This window comes from Scaptodrosophila lebanonensis, unplaced genomic scaffold, assembly GCF_003285725.1.
Source record: "Scaptodrosophila lebanonensis strain 11010-0011.00,11010-0021.00 unplaced genomic scaffold, SlebRS2 tig00000001-arrow-pilon, whole genome shotgun sequence".
In the NCBI taxonomy this organism is placed as follows: Eukaryota; Metazoa; Arthropoda; class Insecta; order Diptera; family Drosophilidae; genus Scaptodrosophila; species Scaptodrosophila lebanonensis.
Window position 1 is genome coordinate 17,836,823 of NW_022060529.1, and position 20,718 is coordinate 17,857,540.

Below are 20,718 nucleotides of genomic sequence, written 5' to 3' on the forward strand. Positions count from 1 at the left end.
CTTGTATATTTCATGTACAGAGTATTCAAATTATTTTACAAATCGTTGTTGTTTAAGAAGTGCCGATGTTTTTTCTGTTTTAAGCAATAAGCATTACCATACTTATCTACATGATCGCATGTACATACATACATACAAAAATTCGTCCTTATGGGTCCATACATTTTTTGTCCTTTAAGTACATATAAGGGAGGAAGCTTGGTAATGTGCACTACCTTAAAATAATAAATATTCAGTTTTACAAGCATTCTTATCATCGATAATACATACGTTAGCCTCAAATTTTCTAAATACTCTCAATATTTACCAGAGACATATGTAACTACAAAAAATTACAGGGATAGATCTACAAGTATTGTAAAAATTAGTTTGCATTCTTTTACAGACGGCCAAATTATCGTCAAGCAACCTATATACACGTTTAGTGTACAAATAATCCGAATTTTTTTAACTGTTCTTTTATTAAGAGTTTCTTAAAACGTTTACTTAGGCCAAAAAAAAATATAAATAAAATGTGAACATTTTCGTGCGATTATTTTTTACAGCTTTCGAAAAGAGTACATCTATTTAATTTTTTGGCAAAAGGCACCATCGAAAACTTCAATATATAGGTGGCACTTGAAAGTTAACGTGGAAGTCCATCGGTGCTGTTCAAAGTCCTCCAGGAAAAATTTAATATATAATAAGATGGAAGCAATCATCCGTATTGGTCTTCTAAGCCGAGCCAACACATAGAGTGCAGGACTTTCTGCTTCTTTGGAAAAACTAGTTACATATATTTAATTGCATTTTATCTGGACAATTGTTATGTTTCTTAAATGTTAAACTTTTAATGTATTAGTACTACAAGGTGCGTTCGAAAGTAAACAGGACTTTTTGAATCTAGCGCCCCCTGGTGGCGCTATTTATATGTCGACTGGTGCGTTAGAATCTGCTATCTTTATCGATTGTCCAGTGAGAATTTCATGGCATTTCATCGATTGAAAGTCAAGTTATTGCGTTTTAAGGGTCAGTATGTTTGTGTTATCGATGCGAAAATGAGCTTCGAACAAAGAGCCAACATTAAATTTTGTTTTAAAATTGGTAAAACTTTTACCGAAACGTTTCAATTGATGGAACAAGTTTATGGCGATGATTGCCTATCCCGTAGCAGAGTGCACGAGTGGTTTCAACGTTTTCAAAGTGGTCGTGAGGACATAAATGACGATCAACATGTGGGCCAATCAAAATTCGTGATCACCGAAAATTCCATCGAAACTGTGCGTGAATTCATCAGAAATCAGCCGAAACCATCATTGAAATTGATGGAAATGGAATTGAACATCTCCAAAACATCGATTTATCGCATTTCGACTGAACATTTGGGGTTACGAAAGGTGTGTGCACGGTTTGTTCCGCACAAATTGATTGACAATCAAAAATTGCTCAGAATCGATCAACGCTTCTGACCGATTATTTGACCAAAAATCACATTTTAACCATTAACCACTCGCCGTATTCACCTGATATGGCACCGTGCGACTTCTACCTTTTCGGAAAAATGCATTTGCCCATAAAAGGAAAGCGTTATGCAGACGTAGAGGCCATTCAAAAGGCTTGCACCGGCATACTGGCAGCCATACCGGCCAACGAGCTAAAACACTCGATAGACATGCTTTTGGATCATGCAAAAAGCTGTAATGAAGCAGAAGGAGACTATTTTGAATAAAATAAATCGATTTTGCCGAAAAAACCATTTGTTCTGTTTTTTTTTTAAAAAGTCCTGTTTACTTTGGAACATACCTTGTATTGTTCTATGGCGGCACCTGAAACACTGATATGAAACCTGACTAGCTCTTTTTTTCGAATTTCTTAGTAATACTATAAAGATGTTCATATTTCTCATCGGAGCTAAGTAAGTCGGATTTTCCTGGATAGTTATAAAACTCGTCAATCGTCATTTCATTATATGCAATGCTTTCCAGGGCCTCTGTCATTTTATGATCCGGGTTCTTTAACAGCTGAAGCTTATACAACTCAATATACTTTTCAATCAATTCGAACCGTTTGTATTCGGCCAAAGTCCCTTTCATATCAATAATACATTGACAGAAAGCGCCAGAGCTCAGCAAAAAAAGCGCATCAGAATCAAGCTCGTGCGAAAATCTGGATTTTAGTACCTAAGTAAAATAATATAAACGTTAGAGGATTAGGATTAGTAATTAACCATGAAAATAACATAGCCAACATTTTTTAATGGTAATCTGTATGGTATGCCTAGTATAGTAGAATCAACACCGACAATGGCTTAAATTAATAATAATGATTCGAGAAACGGATATGCTGTTTGGCAGAAGTACCCAAAACAAATATGGAAAATTAAAATAAACTTGTTCTTGTAAAAATCACCCTGTTAAGGCTTATGTTATTTTCACGGTTTGGACTTCAACTTGGGCTTAAGTACTTACCGAGGCGATTGTCTTCAAAAGTCTTACATGATTGATAGTATGTGCGCTTTCAAAAATTGGCATAATATGATCAACTTTTTTTATTGATTTAGATTTAGCACGATTTCCAAGTAAATCAGCACAATCTTCGGTTATTGACTTCACTAACCACTTGTCGCCGCACTCCAAGAGTTTCATGAGCATATTGTTACTGCATTTATCGAGTTCGTTTTTGTCGTATGTGTATATGTATGAGCGAAATTTCTCAAAAACTTTCGGTTCCACATCGTATAGGGTGACCTTACCGTCAGTGCCTTCTTTAAAATCCCCCAAAAGCATGCTCTTAAAATAATCACCACTGCAAGCTAATATATTTTTGTGACATTTAAATGTTGTGGATTCAACAATTACTTCAAAATCCGAAAAATGGTTGTCTGTTGCCAACGATTGAAATGCAGACTTCAACCTTAAAATAAATAAGCCACCTTTTAGTGTTTATTACCATTATTATGTGTAGATATTATGATAGATAACTTACCATAAATCCATATTGAAAATAAAGCAATAGTTAACTTATTTTAAAACAACTTTTCAAGTAGTTTTATCTCTCTTGATAATTCGTAATCTGTGGCGATCGAATAAAAATTGTTTTTTGAATGGTTTTATTGAAGCACTGAGATAAGCTGAAAGAAAGTGAAGAAAAACATCAATTTAGTGAATTAGTTTGCTTAGATAAGTACAAATATTGTGTAGATAAGCATACACATGTTTATTGTACAATAAATATATGAATAGTAGCGTAAGACGTTTACAGTGAAAACTCCCTTAATGGACAACTCTTTTATCCGGCACTCTCTTCGGCGAACGCTTTTTCTAAAACATTCGATCGGTGTATAAAGTATTTAAGTATCCCCATAAGCGGACAAAAATTGGTCGACCGTGAGTGTCCGGCCAAGAGACTTTTCACTGTATTATTGTTATTTGACTAGATAAGATACTATTTAAGCTTTCCAAGCTTAAAAGCTTTTTTATAACTTTTATATTGTTCCCTTATGCACATATATAATATACACATAATAAATACATTTATAAAATGGTTGTTGTATGAACATACATATGTACAAGTATATGTAAGAAATTATTTACAACTCAAAAAGGAGCAATTTATTCCATTTCAATAAATCCTTCTTTACCTTCCAAATCAAAAAACAATCAAGCCCAGATCATTTAAAATTGTACTGTTAATTGACAGTTGAAAATTATTTTAAATAAAAATTAAATGCAAATACATATTACTTTTAATAGAACAAAAAGCTAAAAAAGTTAGTTTCCAAAATGTGTCAGACTATGGCTATATTTTTTGTCACGCCAACAGCTCTGTTATTATTATTATTATTTTATTTCATTTATTCACAAAAAATTGGCTCTTAAATTTGTACATTTCTTTTTTCAATAAACACAAAAGAGTTGAAGTTATGTATATAAACGGACAGTATTATGATAACTTCTAATAGCGCACTTTTTATGAAGACACATACATACGTAGTATGTGTATGTATTACATATATACATACATACATACATATGTACATACGTATGATATAGCAAAAACGAATATATATATACATATATATATATATATATATTTTAAATATATTTTTATATATTTTTTTTAAAATATATATATATGTATATGGGTGCGCCATCTTTTATGTCGGTATGTACATATTGAATAACTTTGTCATTAGTGAACCGATTGACTTGAGTAGACCAGTGTTGAAAACCTCAGTTCAAGAAATTGTACAGAACCAAATTAAATAAAAATATCTCATAAAAAAATAAATAAATAAATAAAATCGGTTGTTTATTTTCAAAGATATTCAATGTTTACATACCGACATAAAAGATGGCGCACCCTGTATATGTATGTGTGTATACATGACTCACAATACATTCAAAAGTAAACAGCAAAAAAAAACATACATACATACATATGTATATGTTTTCTATTTCAAAAAGTTAAACACTTGCAAAGGCGAAATATTCACAAATTGATGATGTATTCCAATCGAAGCACTGAAATAAACTGAAAGAATTTGAACAAAACCATCAAATATATACAAAATAAGTATATAAATAAGTAATAAGGGGACTCCCGTTTTAAAAAAAGAAACTATACCCATAATTCTTATCGGAGAAATATTAGATAACTCACCTACTTATTATTATTAGACATTTTTGGAGGTACCAATGCGTATGCGTCAGAACCGGCCTCAGCAAATTGTTATGGCTCGCCGGTAACAAATAAAAGTACATAACATACATACATACATACATATGTACATACATATGTACTTACATAATACGTACTGTTTCTTTCTTCTTTACTATGTACAACTGGCCCTTGCCCCCCTAGAAAAAATCGCAATATGAACTCGACCACACTATTATTCATTATTATCGCCTTAAAATGGAACTGAGTTGGATTTGTTGATCTTGTTCATTTTTATACTCTGTACATAAAATGTACAAGAGTATATTAGGTTTGCGGGAGCTGAAAATGTAACAGGCAGAAGGAGGCGTGGCAGACCCCACAAAGTATATATATTCTTGATCAGCATGACGAGACGAGTCGGTCTAGCCCTGTCTGTCTGTCTGTCCGTCCGTCCGTCCGTATGATCACCTAGATCTCAGAGACTATAAGAGCTAGAGACACCAAACTTTGCACAAAAGGTGCCTTATGTGTGTACGCTATACGAGTTTGTTTTATTTTTTTGAATCCCCCCCCTCCCCCCACTTCCCCCCTATGGAGATTTTCCCGATTTTCCATTCGTATAATCGTCTATATCTCGGAGACTATAAGACCTAGGAACACTAAAATTTTGCAAATACCCCCAGTTAGTTATTATGTGTCCGTATGCCAAGTTTCACTATGATAGACCGATTTAACGAGAAGTTATAGCCATAAATATATTTGCTGCTGCAGCGCAGCTCAAGCGCTGCCCGCGGCTGTTGAAGCTGGTGCTTTGGTTGACTGCACACATGTTTACACAGACACGAATAGATGCGCATAGACATACATACACTCACACAGACGCAATTGCTATGTAAATGTGCAATTATACACCCTTTACGTGAGTTCGAATACCGAGAAAGGTAAAATGGAAAAAATTTGTTTGTAATTCTCTTACTTTTTTTAATTTATATAATTATTCTAAACATATGTACAGAGTATTTCAAAGTTGGGACTCCCGACTTTAGCTTTTTTACTTGTTCCTTCTGGAAATTAGAAACAATATTCTCTTAAGCTTTACAGTATAGCGAAAATAAAGAAGCATACATTTGAGTAGAAACATTCTTATTCTAGGCTGTAACTATATTGCTTAGTTGCCTGGGCAACATATTTCAAATTTCCCTATTAAATAAACAATTGTAGCTAACTGCTGAAATAACGTGTGGAACTTCATAGATTAAAAGGTGGCAAAATGTTTTGGGGTCTAAGCTCAGCATTGGATTTCTATGAGGAATACTTGAAAGCGTTTAAACTCCAGCCGGATGTGGCAGATGCCTCCGGGGAGCAAGGAGTTCAAATTGTAGAGATTACAGATAACGAGCAGTCTGAACCGGAAGTAGAAGCCACTATACCGGAAACGTTGAATATACTGATTTGTGGTGGAGCCGATCCACGTCATGTTATCAAAACCATGGCCAAACGCTACACCCACAACTACAGACCCAAGCTAAACATCTATTTGTTGGATGGATGCGTTGAGATTGCAGCAAGGAATATGCTGCTATTGGGTGTGGCATTGGAGTCACCCGAGGCATTCAATTTAATTAGCAAGGTTCATTTGTTTATGGACATTTACGGCAATACACTGATGAGGCCCAGCTCACACCAATATATGGCGGCCAAGGGTCGAACTCTGCTCAAAATGGTGACCGACGATGATGAGCTACAGCGTTTGGCACCTATCCTAAATATAGAAGGAATGAAATACAAGGAGCGCGACAGTCTTGAAATGGCTTTCAACTTCTGGCAGCCAAAGCCGCAGCACGTGTTCAAAATTGAGGAGTACTGGGAACGACGTGTGCGTGCCCTTTTGGGCAATCGTTATGACCATCGTCAGGGCGCATTCGATTGGGACCTGAGCATGACCCTTAAGGATCGAGAGGCTCAGCAAATTTGCTCTCAGGTGAGTAGGCAGTTGAAAAAATATAAATTCAAATAAATACACACATATGTACAATATAAACATTTGTCTTACCCACCCAGGAATATCGTTACTGGCGCGAGTGTGGCATTGCCTTTGTGTTTCCGGAATACGAGCATTGCAAGCCCAATAAAACTTTTGCCGTTGGCTTGGTGCGCAACGGACAGACCTATTTGCATCGCGGCTACGTGGGTGACGTCCAGACGGGTCCCTTCTGCGCCTTTGGTCTACGTAGTACTGAGGAGCGCATGCACAAGTCGGTTCATGGGGATAATGATTATCGTTCTACAGACGTGACCGAGCGTAACCTGCTTGAGTTTTTCCATGAACTACAGACAAAAACTGCTTACGAGCATGATGAGTCGCGCTCTCGTCGATATGGCGCCGTGCAGCTGCAGATGGGGGCACGCCTCATCTACGACGAAAGCGATGCGCAGGGGCTGGAGAACTATGACAAGCCCTGGGTCGATGTGCCCGATGTGAAATTGCATTTTGTGTCGCCTGAGGAGGTTCTGCAACTGAAGGGAGGCGCAGCGCGTTGGAGGAGCTTTTTTGACGTTGCCTTTGTGGCACAAAACTACTTTCCATTCCTGACAAAGGAGTTCTTCGGCTGCCTACGTGAACAGGCGTTATTCGTACTGGAAACAAAGCTGCTGACCGTCGAACGAAAGGAACAGTTAAGCAGCTACGAGTCGAAGGCTAAGGAGCTATTCAAACAAGCTGAACTACAGCCCGTCATCAACTATCAAGTCATCAATGGCCATAATATGGTGCTGAAGTACAAGAAGAGCATTTCTAACAATTAATTTACAATTTATTGATTATTTAATTTTTCAATTATAGAATCTAAATTTGTATTATGCAGGAAGACAAAAAAATTCAACTGCTTTGGCTTCGTTTCTTTTTCCCCGTCGCCCAGCTGTTCAAATCGAACTCCATGCCCTCCTTGTGGCTGCGCACCTGTTGAGGTGTGTTGAATACTGTCGCCCGGCGTCCATCTCGTTCTGGCTTCATTATACTATCGATTCGTACATTAAGTTTATCTGCACGATTAAAAAGTGCCTTGCGACCTCGCTCCTGCTCCCGAGACATGTCCACAACTTTCCGGCGTGGTACATGTTTTAAGGCCACATCCCAGTCGCCGGTATTCTTCAAGTCCAACATAATGTTAATCATTTGATTAAGAGTCAGTGATTTGCCAGAACACGCACCCCACTGAAGGTAACGATCTAATGGGAGTCGTGCCATACGCAGTCCCAAACGCTTTGCCTTTGCGAGTGAAAGGGGTTCGTTGTTCATAGTATCAACCATGGCCCCCACAATGTAAACATCGTCAGGATTGTATGTGTTGAGTTCCTCACGACAGTGCGGGGTTAGGTAGACCAGATTCTCTTTGGGAAACAATTCTGTAAAGCACTTTTTGTGAATATTCATCGGAAACTCTGGGTTAAACATCGGCGGTATGTAACGCTTCAGGGCCTGCATGCACACGCTATCGTTGTTGAAGTTGCAGTAGTGCAGATCGAAAGGTTCATCATTGGCGCGATTCTCTGCAAAGCTAAGCATCAGCTGCTTAGCAGCATACGATGCTTCGCGATTATTCATGTGAGCATCGTAGGAGCAATCCAGAACTAACTTTGGCGCAAATTGCATGGCTCGCGTAAGGCGATTATTCATCCAGTGATTAATTGTCGAGTCGTAAATGCGCAGAAACAGCGATGTGTGACCCAGGCCATAGATGATGTGAGTGTTCTCCTCACGCTCCTTACGCATTTCTTCCAAACGACGTTCAGTTTCTTCAGCCCGCAGTTCCTTTTTACGCTTCTCCGACTCTTTCTTCATTTCGATTTGCCAGAGGTATCCATAGTATTTTATGCGCGCTGATTTGGTTGGTAATGTCAGCACATGCTCCCAGTGGTGGTCCTGGAAAAATCCTAATTGAGGAACGCGACGTCCTTCCTGATGTGCAATATCGGCTTCAAGCTGTAGCACCTTTAATCGCTTTTCCCGATCGGCTTCGGGCACGGGTGTTGCATTCTCTTGCACTAACGTGGTCTGTGCAAAAGGATTTGATTTTCTTGGTGTCTCTAATTGTCCACGATCGGCTTCTGGCACGGACGTTGCATTCTCTTGCACTAATGTGGTTTGTGCAAAAGGATTTCCTTTGCTTGACGTCTCTAGTTGTCCACCGCCGGCTGCAGTATCATCGCCCGGTGATTGCGCAAACGATTTCAATGACACAGTTAAGTTGCGATAGACGTCATTACGTGTCAGAGGACTGCCTTTGAGTAATACGTTGCATACTCTAAATCGCGCTATGGTTTTCAGCATATTTTTATTAATATTTAAACGAAAACCAATAGATATTGGAGCTTAACCTATAACAGAAACATGTAATTGAACAGCTGAGCGTTTGCAGTGCTGCCATATCTCGCAATTCGAATTAAAATCGGAGTATCAAAATCGGATCTTTATGTGAGTGCTAATCTTGTAAGAAGAAGCATTTGCCGACAAGCGTTTTACGATAGCTTGTAGTTTTTCTTATTCTAGCGGCTAAACGTGCACAGTTTTTATAGAATTCAGTAAAATACAGCAAAGGAGTTGATAACTTTACAAAATGGCTTTGGTTTGTGCTCGTAAGTTTCTAATGAAGCTGCATTTCTGCACGTTTTTGAGGTTAAGATAACGCCGTTGGAACGCACAGTATACAATAAATTTTTTATTCTAGTTACAAACGAAGTCCCCGAGACCCCAGTGGTGTCTCCGCATTCGGGCGCTATTTTCGAAAAGCGAGTCATTGAGAAGTATATAATGGAGAATGGTTGCGATCCCATAAACGGCAAGGAACTAAAGCCAGAGGAGCTTATCGAGGTGAAGACGCCAGCGGTTGTGAAGCCTAAGCCGCCAAGTGCCACTAGCATACCGGCAACGCTGAAAACAATGCAAGATGAATGGGATGCTCTCATGATACATTCATTTACACAACGGCAGCAACTGCAGACCACACGGCAGGAATTGTCCCATGCGTTGTACCAACACGACGCCGCCTGCCGTGTTATTGCACGCCTGAACAAAGAGGTGGCTGCTGCGCGCGAAGCTTTGGCAACATTGAAACCTCAAGCGGGTATTGTTAACCCGCCCACTACTATTCCACAGCCAGCGCTGGCTGCGGAAGCTGGCGGCAGTGCAGCACATCCAATGGAACAGGCCGGCATGAGTGCGGATGTTATTCAGAAACTTCAAGATAAGGCCACTGTTTTGACGCAGGAGCGGAAGAAACGTGGACGCACTGTGCCCGAGGACTTGGTTACACCAGATCAGGTGAAAAGCTTCCTAACAGTGGCCTCTCATCCAGGCCTGCACTCAGCGTCGGTGCCGGGTATACTGGCTTTGGATATAAATTGCGCCGATCACAGCAAAATTTTGACCGGTGGCAATGACAAAAATGCGACCGTATTTAACAAGGACACAGAACAAGTAGTGGCTATTCTGAAGGGCCACACTAAAAAGATTACGAAAGTCATTTATCATCCGAATGAGGACACAGTCATAACAGGCTCACCGGACATGAACATACGCATTTGGCATGTGCCCACATCGCAAACGCAACTTCTTCTGCGTTGCCATGAAGGCCCGGTTACTGGACTCTCACTTCATCCAACTGGTGACTATTTGTTGTCTACATCCTCGGACAAGCACTGGGCGTTCTCAGATATACGCACTGGACGTCTGCTAACTAAAGTCATTGATACGGCCGAAGTTGGTCTTACCACAGCGCAATTTCATCCGGACGGTTTGATTTTTGGCACCGGTACTGTTGACTCACAGGTGAAGATCTGGGACTTAAAGGAGCAGAGCAATGTGGCCAACTTTCCGGGTCACACAGGTCCCATCTCAGCCATATCGTTTTCTGAAAATGGTTACTATTTGGCTACTGCTGCCGATGATGCGTGTGTTAAACTATGGGATTTGCGTAAACTTAAAAATTTTAAAACCATACAACTAGACGACGGCTACGAAGTAAAGGATCTATGCTTTGATCAGAGCGGCACCTATCTGGCCATTGCTGGCACGGATGTTAGGTGAGTTGAATTGTTTATTTAATGAATTCTGAATGAATTTAAACCTTTTGCTTTTGGCGATGTTCTTGAAGCAAACGATGATGCTTTTTAAAGTGCTCCATCCAATTGTGTAGCCGATTTTGTTTAACGAGCGCGCGTCGAGATGTTTCCTTTTCCTTCTCCATGCGTCGACGTACTCGCTGCTCAATACTGCGCAATTCAACTGGTGGAATTTTATCTAATTTTCCCATCAGCTCCTGACAGACGAAATTATTTATCAAATGATTGGTAATTTTAAAATCTATGGTGTACTTACCAAAGCATAGGACTGTATTTTTTCGACTTTAGCCAATGTTGTGTCCTGTTCATCCTCGTATGTAGCGGTCTTAGAAGCTGGTGCTGTTGCCTGCATATCTTCAACAGTGCGCCATTGCTTGGATGATTTTTCCAGCGATTTTGTAGGTCCTGCGTCCTTTTGCTCCTCTGCGTGTACCTTGTTTTGCAAAATCTTCAATATTACGGGCACAACGCTATTGAGCTTCATGTTAAGTTTACTGTGAAGAAAGCATGTGAATAATGTTTCGGGTATTAAGCTTAAACCACTCACTCTTTGCAATATTTCTGCTCATATCCATTTAATAGGTCATGAGCCCGTTTCTCTAATGCGGCCACGCGCCTCTGGAGAAAATCTGGATCTTTTAGGAATGCCTTTGCAACCACTTGCCGTTGATAAGTTTTTTGCTGCAAGATACTTTTGAAATGAAATCTGGAATTCTTCAAAGGCTTTAAAAACATACCGCCTTATGATGTATAATGCCTACAAGATGATTCAATAGTGCTAGCTGAGTGAAGCGGCGATTGTAGTTAGATACTTTCATTCGGTTTTTCTCATAGCCCTTTATCCAAATTTCGGCATTTAGATGGTTGCGTTTAGCGAGGTACGGTCGCACAACTTTGTCCATATATTCCTGAACTTGCTGCACCTGCGCCATTCCAGCCGGATGACGTTCGTTAATTTCCATAGAGACTATTTCCTTGGGCATAACTAGCCCGTTGCTAGACTCTTCAGCGTCTTCCTGCTGCTGCTCGATGGTATCATCAAAATAGCTAATCAGCTTGAGCATGTACTGAAAACGTCCGTAGACCTCTTGAACCTCCATTAGAACGCGTTGATGCTCCAGTTTGACTTGGTTTAATTCTTCGGCCACCTTGTTTTCCTTCAGCTTCTTCAGCTTTTCTTGAGCCTCCAGCATTTTCTTGAATTCGCGTGCTTCCATTTTCTTCAGCGATTCCTCTGCAAACTTGTGAAAAACTTGAGCATCCACATATATTTGATTTTGTTGTTCTATTTCTCGCTTTTTATCCAGAAACATCTCTTGTGTGGAATAATACATAAACTTGTTCCGGGTTATTTCACGTAAACGTAATATATCACTGTTGTGTATAGAACGCATTTAAAAAAAAAAAGACTTAGGTATGAAGTAGCCGTCCACTTACGTTTTCATGCGGAACTTTTTAGACAAACGCTGTCGACTTGCATCTTTAATATAGTCCGGATCGATAGTTGTAACGACACACGGTGCTCGAGGATTGGCAACTTCACCGCGCTAAATCAAATTCCGCTTTAGTTTCAAATCATTTAATATGTTTTTAAGAGTCTTGCATACCGCATTAAAGTCAGTGATTGACAGATTTAAGAGCTCCGCGCCATCTGAATCCGAAAAGTCCTCGGGCTTCAGGAAATCTGCATTAACAATTTTATACTCATCTTAAATAAGCAGCGGGGTTTATTTTAAAAACATTACCTTCGTATTTACGAAATATTTTCATTTTAAATTTCTTCATTGTAAAATTGAGCAAATAACGCAACAATCTGTACTATTTGTTAAAAGGTTAAATCTTCCGTTTATTTGGTTGCTAATAGCAGTTCGTCATCATAGTAACAACCACAAACTGCATTTATCGACTTTCGTTCTCTTTTCAGAGTATACCTGTGCAAACAATGGCAGGATTTGAAGATATTCAATGACCACACAGCACTTGCCACCGGTGTGCGGTTTGGTAAACATGCGCAGTATCTAGCCTCGACTAGCATGGATCGCACCTTAAAACTTTACGCTATTGAGTAAAAGGAAATCACCCACTAGGCAGTACTCAAGATATTTTAAAACTCTACATCTCTAGTTTTCTTTAGCATTAAGTTACACTTCATTCAAGCGGCTTCACATGTTCGTAATACTTATGTATCTGCTCTGTACTTTTGCGTAAATAAACCTGACAAATTTCTAACCATCAAGGTAAATGTTGAATATGAGATTAGCATTTAATAGGAAAGTATGTCTGTGTATATTTATAAAAAAACAAACGAAAATCATTACTCCTAAAAACATTCAGTGAAATATTAATTCAAATAATGCACTACGATGCCGAGATCTGCTTCAGTGGCCTCTCCAAATAGGCGGCCAGAGACATGGCCTTCTGCTTGAGCATGCCCAAGCCAACATGTTCTTTGGCATAAAGGCACAGCAAGACACTCGCCACCTGCAATGAAGAATATTTTATTCTTCCAATCGGTTTAATGCGATGCAAAATCCTAAGTTACCTGTGTTATGGCAACATGGCCACATTCGCAGTCGATGAGCACAAATGTCAAGCGGTCCTCGCGGAAAGCATTTCGTCCGTGCTTTTCGTAAGCTGCCCAAATGTTACTCGCAATGGCAGCCGTAATACGCGCATCCTTATCGCCATACCCAGAGTATGCCAGGAGAGCACCCTCCTGACTAAGTAGGCTGCAAAACAAATACACAATCAGTTACTATATTATGCAGATGAAAGCGGTACTTACAGAGTATTCTCGACGCCTCCTGTGTTCGCCTGGCTGAGCACTTGGGTGAGCGCTTTGGGTTTTAACATTATTTGTTTTTCTTGTATTTTTGTTTAGCAAATTAGAACTACGCCTTGCGAGCTTTCATGTGAATGGCAACATTAAACAGCTGTGTATGTAGTATGTGTATGTAGTGAATGGCATAAATTTGGTTGGCGCCTCACTTTATTTTGAAAGTGCCCAAGCAAGAATGAACCAATTTATTAAAATATATCATTTTTCTTTACTTGCGGCTTATTTCCAAGAAGTATTGATTTAAAGCTACTGTATAAATTAAATAATTAAAACTATTCGTTTCCTTCTTATTTTTTATATACTCGTATATAACTTAACGGGGTTGGAAATGCCTCCAAATATGTATGTGCTTTGCCTAAGACAAATTACTCTTTTTACCCTCCGGATAATAGGCATAGAAACATATTTTCCGTTAATGAGAACGCCAACCGTGGTTCCATCTATAGCAGATTTTATTAATGATGATTAATGATTTGTTATTAACTTATTTTTAAGACCACATAAAACACTCAGCGTTTGTCATACTTAAACACTTAAACAACATCAATTCAAGCAATACAATACAACTGATGCCACATTATTAGCCTATTAGCAATGATTGAATGATTAATTCCCATTTATTGCAGTTTAAAAAAAAAATCTACATGAAAACGTGAAAGGATCGAGACGTAATTGTTGCCATCATAGCTATGTATTTTAAATACAACCACTTATATACTCCAGGATGTACATATGTATGTATGTAAGCGACTTGGGTATTTTTCAATTCATGGCTTTGAAATACATTTTTATTAGCAACAACTGCATTTTCCCTTTTTTGTGTTATTCATATGTGCATACATATATATGTATGTATGTATATTAATTTATATAATATATAAAAATATCCACTGACCCACAACCATTTGAAAAGAAGACTACACTCTTGAAAACGCTGAATATTTTGTTGGCTGTTCTTGAAAAGAAAGCGGACACGCTAATAATAAAATACAGATCAGATTTTTAGTCTAACACAATTGTTATTTTCAAATTTCAAATTAAAATTTGTGCTCTGATTTCTAAAAAATGCAGGAAAATATCTCTATTTCTATCATAGAATATAAAAACACATATACATATGTACATAAAAAGTGTTTTAAAATGCTAAGACTTCTACCTAAGACTTTGTTGTACCATCATATCTATGTTCGATAAGAATACTTTCGCAATACAATTAGTAAGTCTGCTGTGGTAATTTTAAATCGTATCCTCTCTTGCATTTGAGATATGACGTCATTTGCAGGTATAAACTGGGTCAGGGCCCTATTGCGCATTTAAAGTGCGCTTAGCAAGGGCCAACCCCATGGTTGCAGCAACAGTTTGGAAAAGCAACCACCACCACCAACAAAATACATAAACAGTACACCTTGTCGTGCCTACGCATTTTACTGCGTACTGGAAATACACTCACACACTACTATATACATACATATGGACATACATGCACTTATTTGCAACTTCCTACTGCGCATGCGTCAATCTCGGGATAGCATTCGCTTTGGGACGCATCCTGCCGATAAGAACGAAACTGGGTCAACGTTCCTGATTTCCGAGAGAAACTGCGCAATAAATTGCATTATCGGAAGTTTTGTGGGGTTAAAATTTGGAAACTCTAGAAACTAAACACGCATTAAATACATATGTATATTTGAAATTTCCTTTTTATTATTCGCTTAAAATCAACAAAATGTAGTCTTGGAGTAATAATATCGAGCAAACTTTGTTTTTTCTTTGTTTGGGCAGGACTCTGCACCAGTGCGTTCTGCTTAATAAAAGAAGTGATCTTAGATTAATTAAATATGTTTTAATACTACTAATTTGTATGTACACATCGACAACAATTCATACATTTGAGTAGTTCTGATCGGAATCTGCGGGACCAGTTGTAGTTGAGAACGCCATCCTTGTGCGGATGGGACCACTCAATAGGTTAGCACTACAATAGGCCCGTACCATCACTCTTTATTTCTATGCAACTGTATGTATTTGACATTGTTTGGTGTAGCCTTCCAGATTAGTTTGTGGTTTTGCGTTTGTGGTTAATTAATGCATGGCATGGATGTGGTTGGATAAACTTTTAAATTTAATGGGTGTGCGCTGTCTACCTGTTCGGTTCTGTTCACCTAGAAAATACACAAGGTTTGTCGTACTGCTAGCTAAACTTACATAATTACGTCTTATTTACATGCCTAACATGTCCACCATCTTCAGTTGAATTCTAATTCATATATCAAAATATATATAAATTTCCATCGGTATCGATCACAGCGCGCGCTCAAAACTATAACATTCAAAAAAGCAACTTATGGGAGTAACTCATAAAGGGGCACCGCTCATTTTCGCATTTCGCATCCTCGACTTTTGTTGTGTATGTGTGATTTATATTGCCTTCTAATTGGTTTATTCGAGAGCTGCGGGGCGAGCACGTTTCGGAACTGTGCAGAAAGATGCAACTATGCATGGCTTATCATTATCCTTGTTTTCCGTGACCCCTTGCGGCGGCAGACGTTCGGTAAAACTCTTGGGTATGCCAGACTTCAGCAATGTCTGGCGATTGTACATATCTAGATTATCGTTATAATATGTTATGGCGTCCCAGCACATTTCGCTTAACTTTGGAACAGTCATCCACATCTTGTAGAGATCATTGCGACGTCGCATCTCCTTTTCATTGTACTCAATGCCGCCAAACACATACATGCAGCCATTATCGGAGTGAGCAGCCGAGTGGAAGTATAGCGGACGGGGCAGGCTAGCTGTCTGTATAATTGACCACTGTTTGGTGCGCAAATTTAGCTTCCAGATGTCAGAGAAATAGGTCGAGAAGTCACCCTGTAGATCGGAAAAATATAATACTGTTAATCTAACCTAATACCTAGTGTTGATGTTATTTTTTGTGCCCTTACCTGCAAGCCTCCTGTGATAAACGCCTCAATATCGCCATTAGACAACTGATGTTGCACGCAGGAGAAGCATTTTCGTGGCTTTGGATACCCTTTATCGCTCTGTCCCGCGCTGGTAAACCAAGGATCGGGCAGAGTATTAAAGTAATCCCAGCAATTCGCGTCCAAATTATAAGCGGGTATGCGCTGCAGATCGTAGACAGAATGCGAAGTGCCCCCGCCTAACACAAATATGTGCTTGCCATCGTAGACAACTTCATGACGATAACGACCCTCGGGATCTTCACGCATCTCCGGCCGACATATATAAACATTCTCCCATATTTTGGTGCGCAGGTCTAGGCGGTACACATCACAGGAGTAATCGAAGCCAGTTGTTCCCCCGATCGTGTACAGATAGTGCTTGTGTATAACAATGCCAGGTCCATATTGTGCCATAGGCAGATCTCCGGTGACTTTAAGGCGGTCCACACTTACATTGTCGCCGGTACGGTAGACGTAGCAATCATTTGAGCATGATTCGCCAAAAGGATAGCCCGTGCCGCCATGAGACTGCAAAGTGTGATAAAGTGTTTCGAATTTTAGAACAATTGTTTTATGAATTAAAATTAAACTATTTCAACCCATTTCTTTTTTGGAAGCACGAGGACTCTTACTCTAGACCGACTATTTCCTAAAACAAAGTAATTTAGACATGAGGGTGGATGTTCTTATGACTGTTTTGGATTGCCATGGATAAGAAAAAATGTTTAGTGCCATTAGGCAGCAGGAATGTCAAACATGTAAGATAAGTGGGAGCTAATACAATTATTAGTAATAAAGTCATAAACTTAGGATTATAAATCAAAAGAAAAGAAAAGAACACTTAGAATTATCAAAAAGTCTTCCGATAATTATTATAGGCTCCATTTATTGTCTTTGCTAAAGATTAAATGATTTAAAATTGTTAATTGAAAACACAGGAGAATTGGAACTATGCAGAGATACATATGTATGTATGTGTGATATTTAAAGTTTTCACGGAACTGAGCAAAAATACTTCTTCCTATATGGTAGTAAATTTTTTGCTTGAATAAAATTCTAAGGTAAGCTAAAATGCAAATCAAAACTGCTAGATCGGTTTTTAGATAGAATGGCTGATTCGTTAAGATTTTAGAACTATTTTAATGTGGCAGATACTCGTAATTTTAGAATATAGAGTATGGAAAATATGTTTGTGATCATATAAACCTCATCCTTTCCCTCTCGTTGTGACACTAAAATATTGAGAGACTCGTGATTTTCGGTGCTGGCGTATGAAAGTATTATTTTTGTACTTGCTTTTTTTGACAGTGAAATACAGGGACAGGGTCAGATATGTACATACATACATAGTCGCTGATGATGACGTTGAAGAACGGAAATTCAAAGAGCACGGCACACGATGCTGCATTCAATTAGCAGATATTTAAGCAACAAAGAACTTGGGCATACGAATATATTTGAAGCGTTTGGCTCACTCACTTATCAACTTCAGAGCTGAGCTAAGGAAAGAGCAGGCGTATATGCATAGCGATAAGCGGAAACACATTGCCACATACATATGTATGTATGTATGTATGTAAATACTTAGTGCGTAGGGAGGGTGATAGTTTTTTTTAAAAAAGGCGGGTAGGTAGCAATGCAGTCTCTCTCGATTTATGATTAGTTTTGTAATTAAAACTAATTGGTGGATGCTGAAGAAAGAGGGCATTTAAACCAGCATACATATCCATACAAACATACATATGTTTGCATGTATGTATGTATGTAGGCATAATACGACTTTGCCAGTTATAATGGACACCAAAAAGCGCGCGCTTTCCACCAGCAAGCTTCAATTGAAGTGTCAACTGTTGGCGAGGGGCGAAGGTGGGCGAGAATGGGAAGTTTTTGTGGAGGAAAAGCTGGAAAACAAGTTGTTGCATGCACCACAGTACAATAAACAACTGCGTCGCAACATAAGACAGGGCGTGCGCATAAAAGAGACAGCATACGATGCGCGCAGCTGTTTGGGGTCGATGCTGATAATGTTGTATCTTTTATTACATATGTAGGTTTGTATGTATGCGTATAAGTACACATAAATGTATGTGTGTGTGTGTGTAGCTCAGTTTGGGTTTGTTTGTCGTCAACACCACCGTGAATGCAATGCTCTATGGTGGGGTGCCACCAATGGCGCACTATCTTGACTTTGTTTAGAATGTATAAACAAAGCGAGAGCTGAAAATTGTTGTTGTCGGAAGTGTTGTTGTTGTTGAGCATAGGGGCGGCAGAGCTGGCAACGGGTGTGGCACTTCACTGGCACTGACACTACTATGGCTGATCACGAACCAGTGGCAGCGGTAAACTACGTAATTATGTTTTGTTTCGTTTGTTGTGAACCAAAAAAAAAAAAAAACAAGTTTCCACTACGACGTCTAAGCTGATGGCCCTTCCAACCAAGCGTTGTGAAGGCCTTCGAGGGGGCGGGTGTTTATCTAAAAGTTGTGGTTTCGCTTTTCTATACGAAACATACATACATACATGCATATGTATGCACCGACACAGTCACACCAGCATACACTCTCTCTCGCACAAATACAATTATACATCCTACACATGGTCGGAGCAATGATATATCTATTTTTGTTTTTCTTCATTATGTACTCACAATCAACACGTTATTGTGAATGGCCAAAGCGTTGGAGGCCAGCTCAACGGGCATATTTCTTGCATTGTCCGCATTTAACTCCAATTTCCAACGACTAGTGGCAAAATTATAACTCCACAGCTCCTGGAACAGCAAACATCTGCCCCTTCGAGCGGCTGTGAGCGCACTGCGCGGGTTGTATCCTCCCAATGAGTAAAGGTGGGTTTTGGATGCGATTATACGATGGCCACTGCGTGCCAATGGGAAGCCACCAATGCAATGTTTTTCCTTGTACTGACACTTCACCAGACGCAACGGCTGGAAGCAGTAGATGGGCTTGATTTTGGGCGGCTCAGGCCCGCCCACATTCGATGTGGTCGTGGCCATTTCACTTTCATCGTTAGATGACGTCCATTCGCCATCATCTGAAAATATTTCCTCGAACTCTGGTTCTGACTCTGATTCCTCTTCGTCATCATCATCATCGTCATCGTCGTCATCAATATCTATTTCATCGTCTGCATCAGCATTCTCCTCCATATCGCTTGCATCCATGGGCTCCGGCCTCTGTTGGACAACCGCTACCGCGGCGACATCTGCTGCATCTGCTTGGGGCTCCCGATGCTGCTCCTCTTCAGGCATTTCCATTTGTTCCATAATGTCGATATTATTGTTGTTGTTGTTATTATTGTGGAGGTACTCTAGCTGGTTGGCGTTTGGGTTTAGCTGCAGTTGTATCTGTGGCTGTCTATTTTTGACTTTTCGATAAATATATTGCAGCAGGTTGGCAACAAATACAAGCAGTGTCCAAGTGTGACGCAGTTTAGGTAAAAGTATGCACTTAAGTTTGCTGGGCTTTAATATGTTCATACCAGTTTCCTGCCACGACCTAACGGTTATTGAGTTGAATTCAATGTAAAATCAAATTTTCTTAACGCACAATTTTAAATTAGTTTATTTTGATTTTGTTTTCATAAAATTTCAGTGGCAATTTTGTCAGTTTGGCCTAAACAGATAACGACGACAACGAGCACAGCTGGCTGGGAGGCTACTCTGCTTTTGCTGTCATTTTGACGTTATGCTCTCTGGCTCTTGTTTACTCACACACACTCGCACATACAGCCACGAAACTCTGACGGAACTATCTCATTTTTATTAAACTATTGAAAAGTGTTATGCATAGCTATGTATATATGTATGTATGTACATATAGAACATGCATACATTTAATTTATCAATTTCACAAAACGTGTGCCCGCTCGAGGTCAAACGGAAAGGAGACCTTCACAGACTTTCACTAGAGTTAACTAATTTTTTCTTAATTTGATTGTTAATTGCACATATGAATGATTGCACTTGGGTTCGATGCACAACAATTAAACAACTGAAATATATTTGTTTACGCCACGCAGCGTCGTTAGCACAGCCCGAACTCGAAAAGAGTACAATGCCAATTGATGCGAATTACAGCATATGTGTATGTAAGACACAGTGCTGCCACTTCAACTAACTGAATAGGTAGCACT

The 20,718-nt window shown here is 39.3% G+C and overlaps 4 protein-coding genes across 5 annotated transcripts; 1 reads left to right on the forward strand and 3 right to left on the reverse strand.

The window, feature by feature from the left end:
• Nucleotides 1–5,887: 5,887 nt before the first annotated feature.
• Nucleotides 5,888–7,523, forward strand: LOC115628882 (dynein assembly factor 3, axonemal homolog). The gene is made up of 2 exons (XM_030525142.1): nt 5,888–6,622; nt 6,703–7,523. The coding sequence occupies exons 1-2, from the start codon at nt 5,912–5,914 to the stop codon at nt 7,444–7,446; spliced, it is 1,455 nt and encodes a 484-aa protein (XP_030381002.1). The 5' UTR covers nt 5,888–5,911; the 3' UTR covers nt 7,447–7,523.
• Nucleotides 7,433–12,546, reverse strand: LOC115628828. Its single transcript, XM_030525103.1, has 8 exons — nt 12,507–12,546; nt 12,369–12,445; nt 12,199–12,308; nt 11,499–12,135; nt 11,309–11,442; nt 11,018–11,255; nt 10,799–10,958; nt 7,433–9,012 (listed from the first exon to the last, which is right to left on the reverse strand). Exons 1-8 carry the CDS (start codon nt 12,544–12,546, stop codon nt 7,520–7,522), a joined length of 2,889 nt encoding a protein of 962 aa, XP_030380963.1. The 3' UTR covers nt 7,433–7,519.
• Nucleotides 12,547–13,003: 457 nt separating this feature from the next.
• Nucleotides 13,004–13,670, reverse strand: LOC115628892 (ragulator complex protein LAMTOR2 homolog). The gene is made up of 3 exons (XM_030525154.1): nt 13,547–13,670; nt 13,304–13,490; nt 13,004–13,242 (listed from the first exon to the last, which is right to left on the reverse strand). Exons 1-3 carry the CDS (start codon nt 13,612–13,614, stop codon nt 13,120–13,122), a joined length of 378 nt encoding a protein of 125 aa, XP_030381014.1. The 5' UTR covers nt 13,615–13,670; the 3' UTR covers nt 13,004–13,119.
• Nucleotides 13,671–15,282: 1,612 nt separating this feature from the next.
• On the reverse strand, nt 15,283–20,597 carry LOC115633552 (kelch domain-containing protein 10 homolog). Of its 2 annotated transcripts, XR_003996356.1 has the most exons (4): nt 19,214–20,597; nt 16,546–17,094; nt 15,825–16,471; nt 15,283–15,762 (listed from the first exon to the last, which is right to left on the reverse strand). XR_003996356.1 is itself a non-coding variant. In XM_030531009.1 (3 exons), the coding sequence occupies exons 1-3, from the start codon at nt 20,060–20,062 to the stop codon at nt 16,040–16,042; spliced, it is 1,830 nt and encodes a 609-aa protein (XP_030386869.1). In that variant the 5' UTR covers nt 20,063–20,597; the 3' UTR covers nt 15,283–16,039. The 2 variants fall into 2 exon arrangements, 1 of the variants encoding a protein (XP_030386869.1); XM_030531009.1 differs by having other exon boundaries at nt 15,283–16,471.
• Between the last annotated feature and the right edge of the window lie 121 nt (nt 20,598–20,718).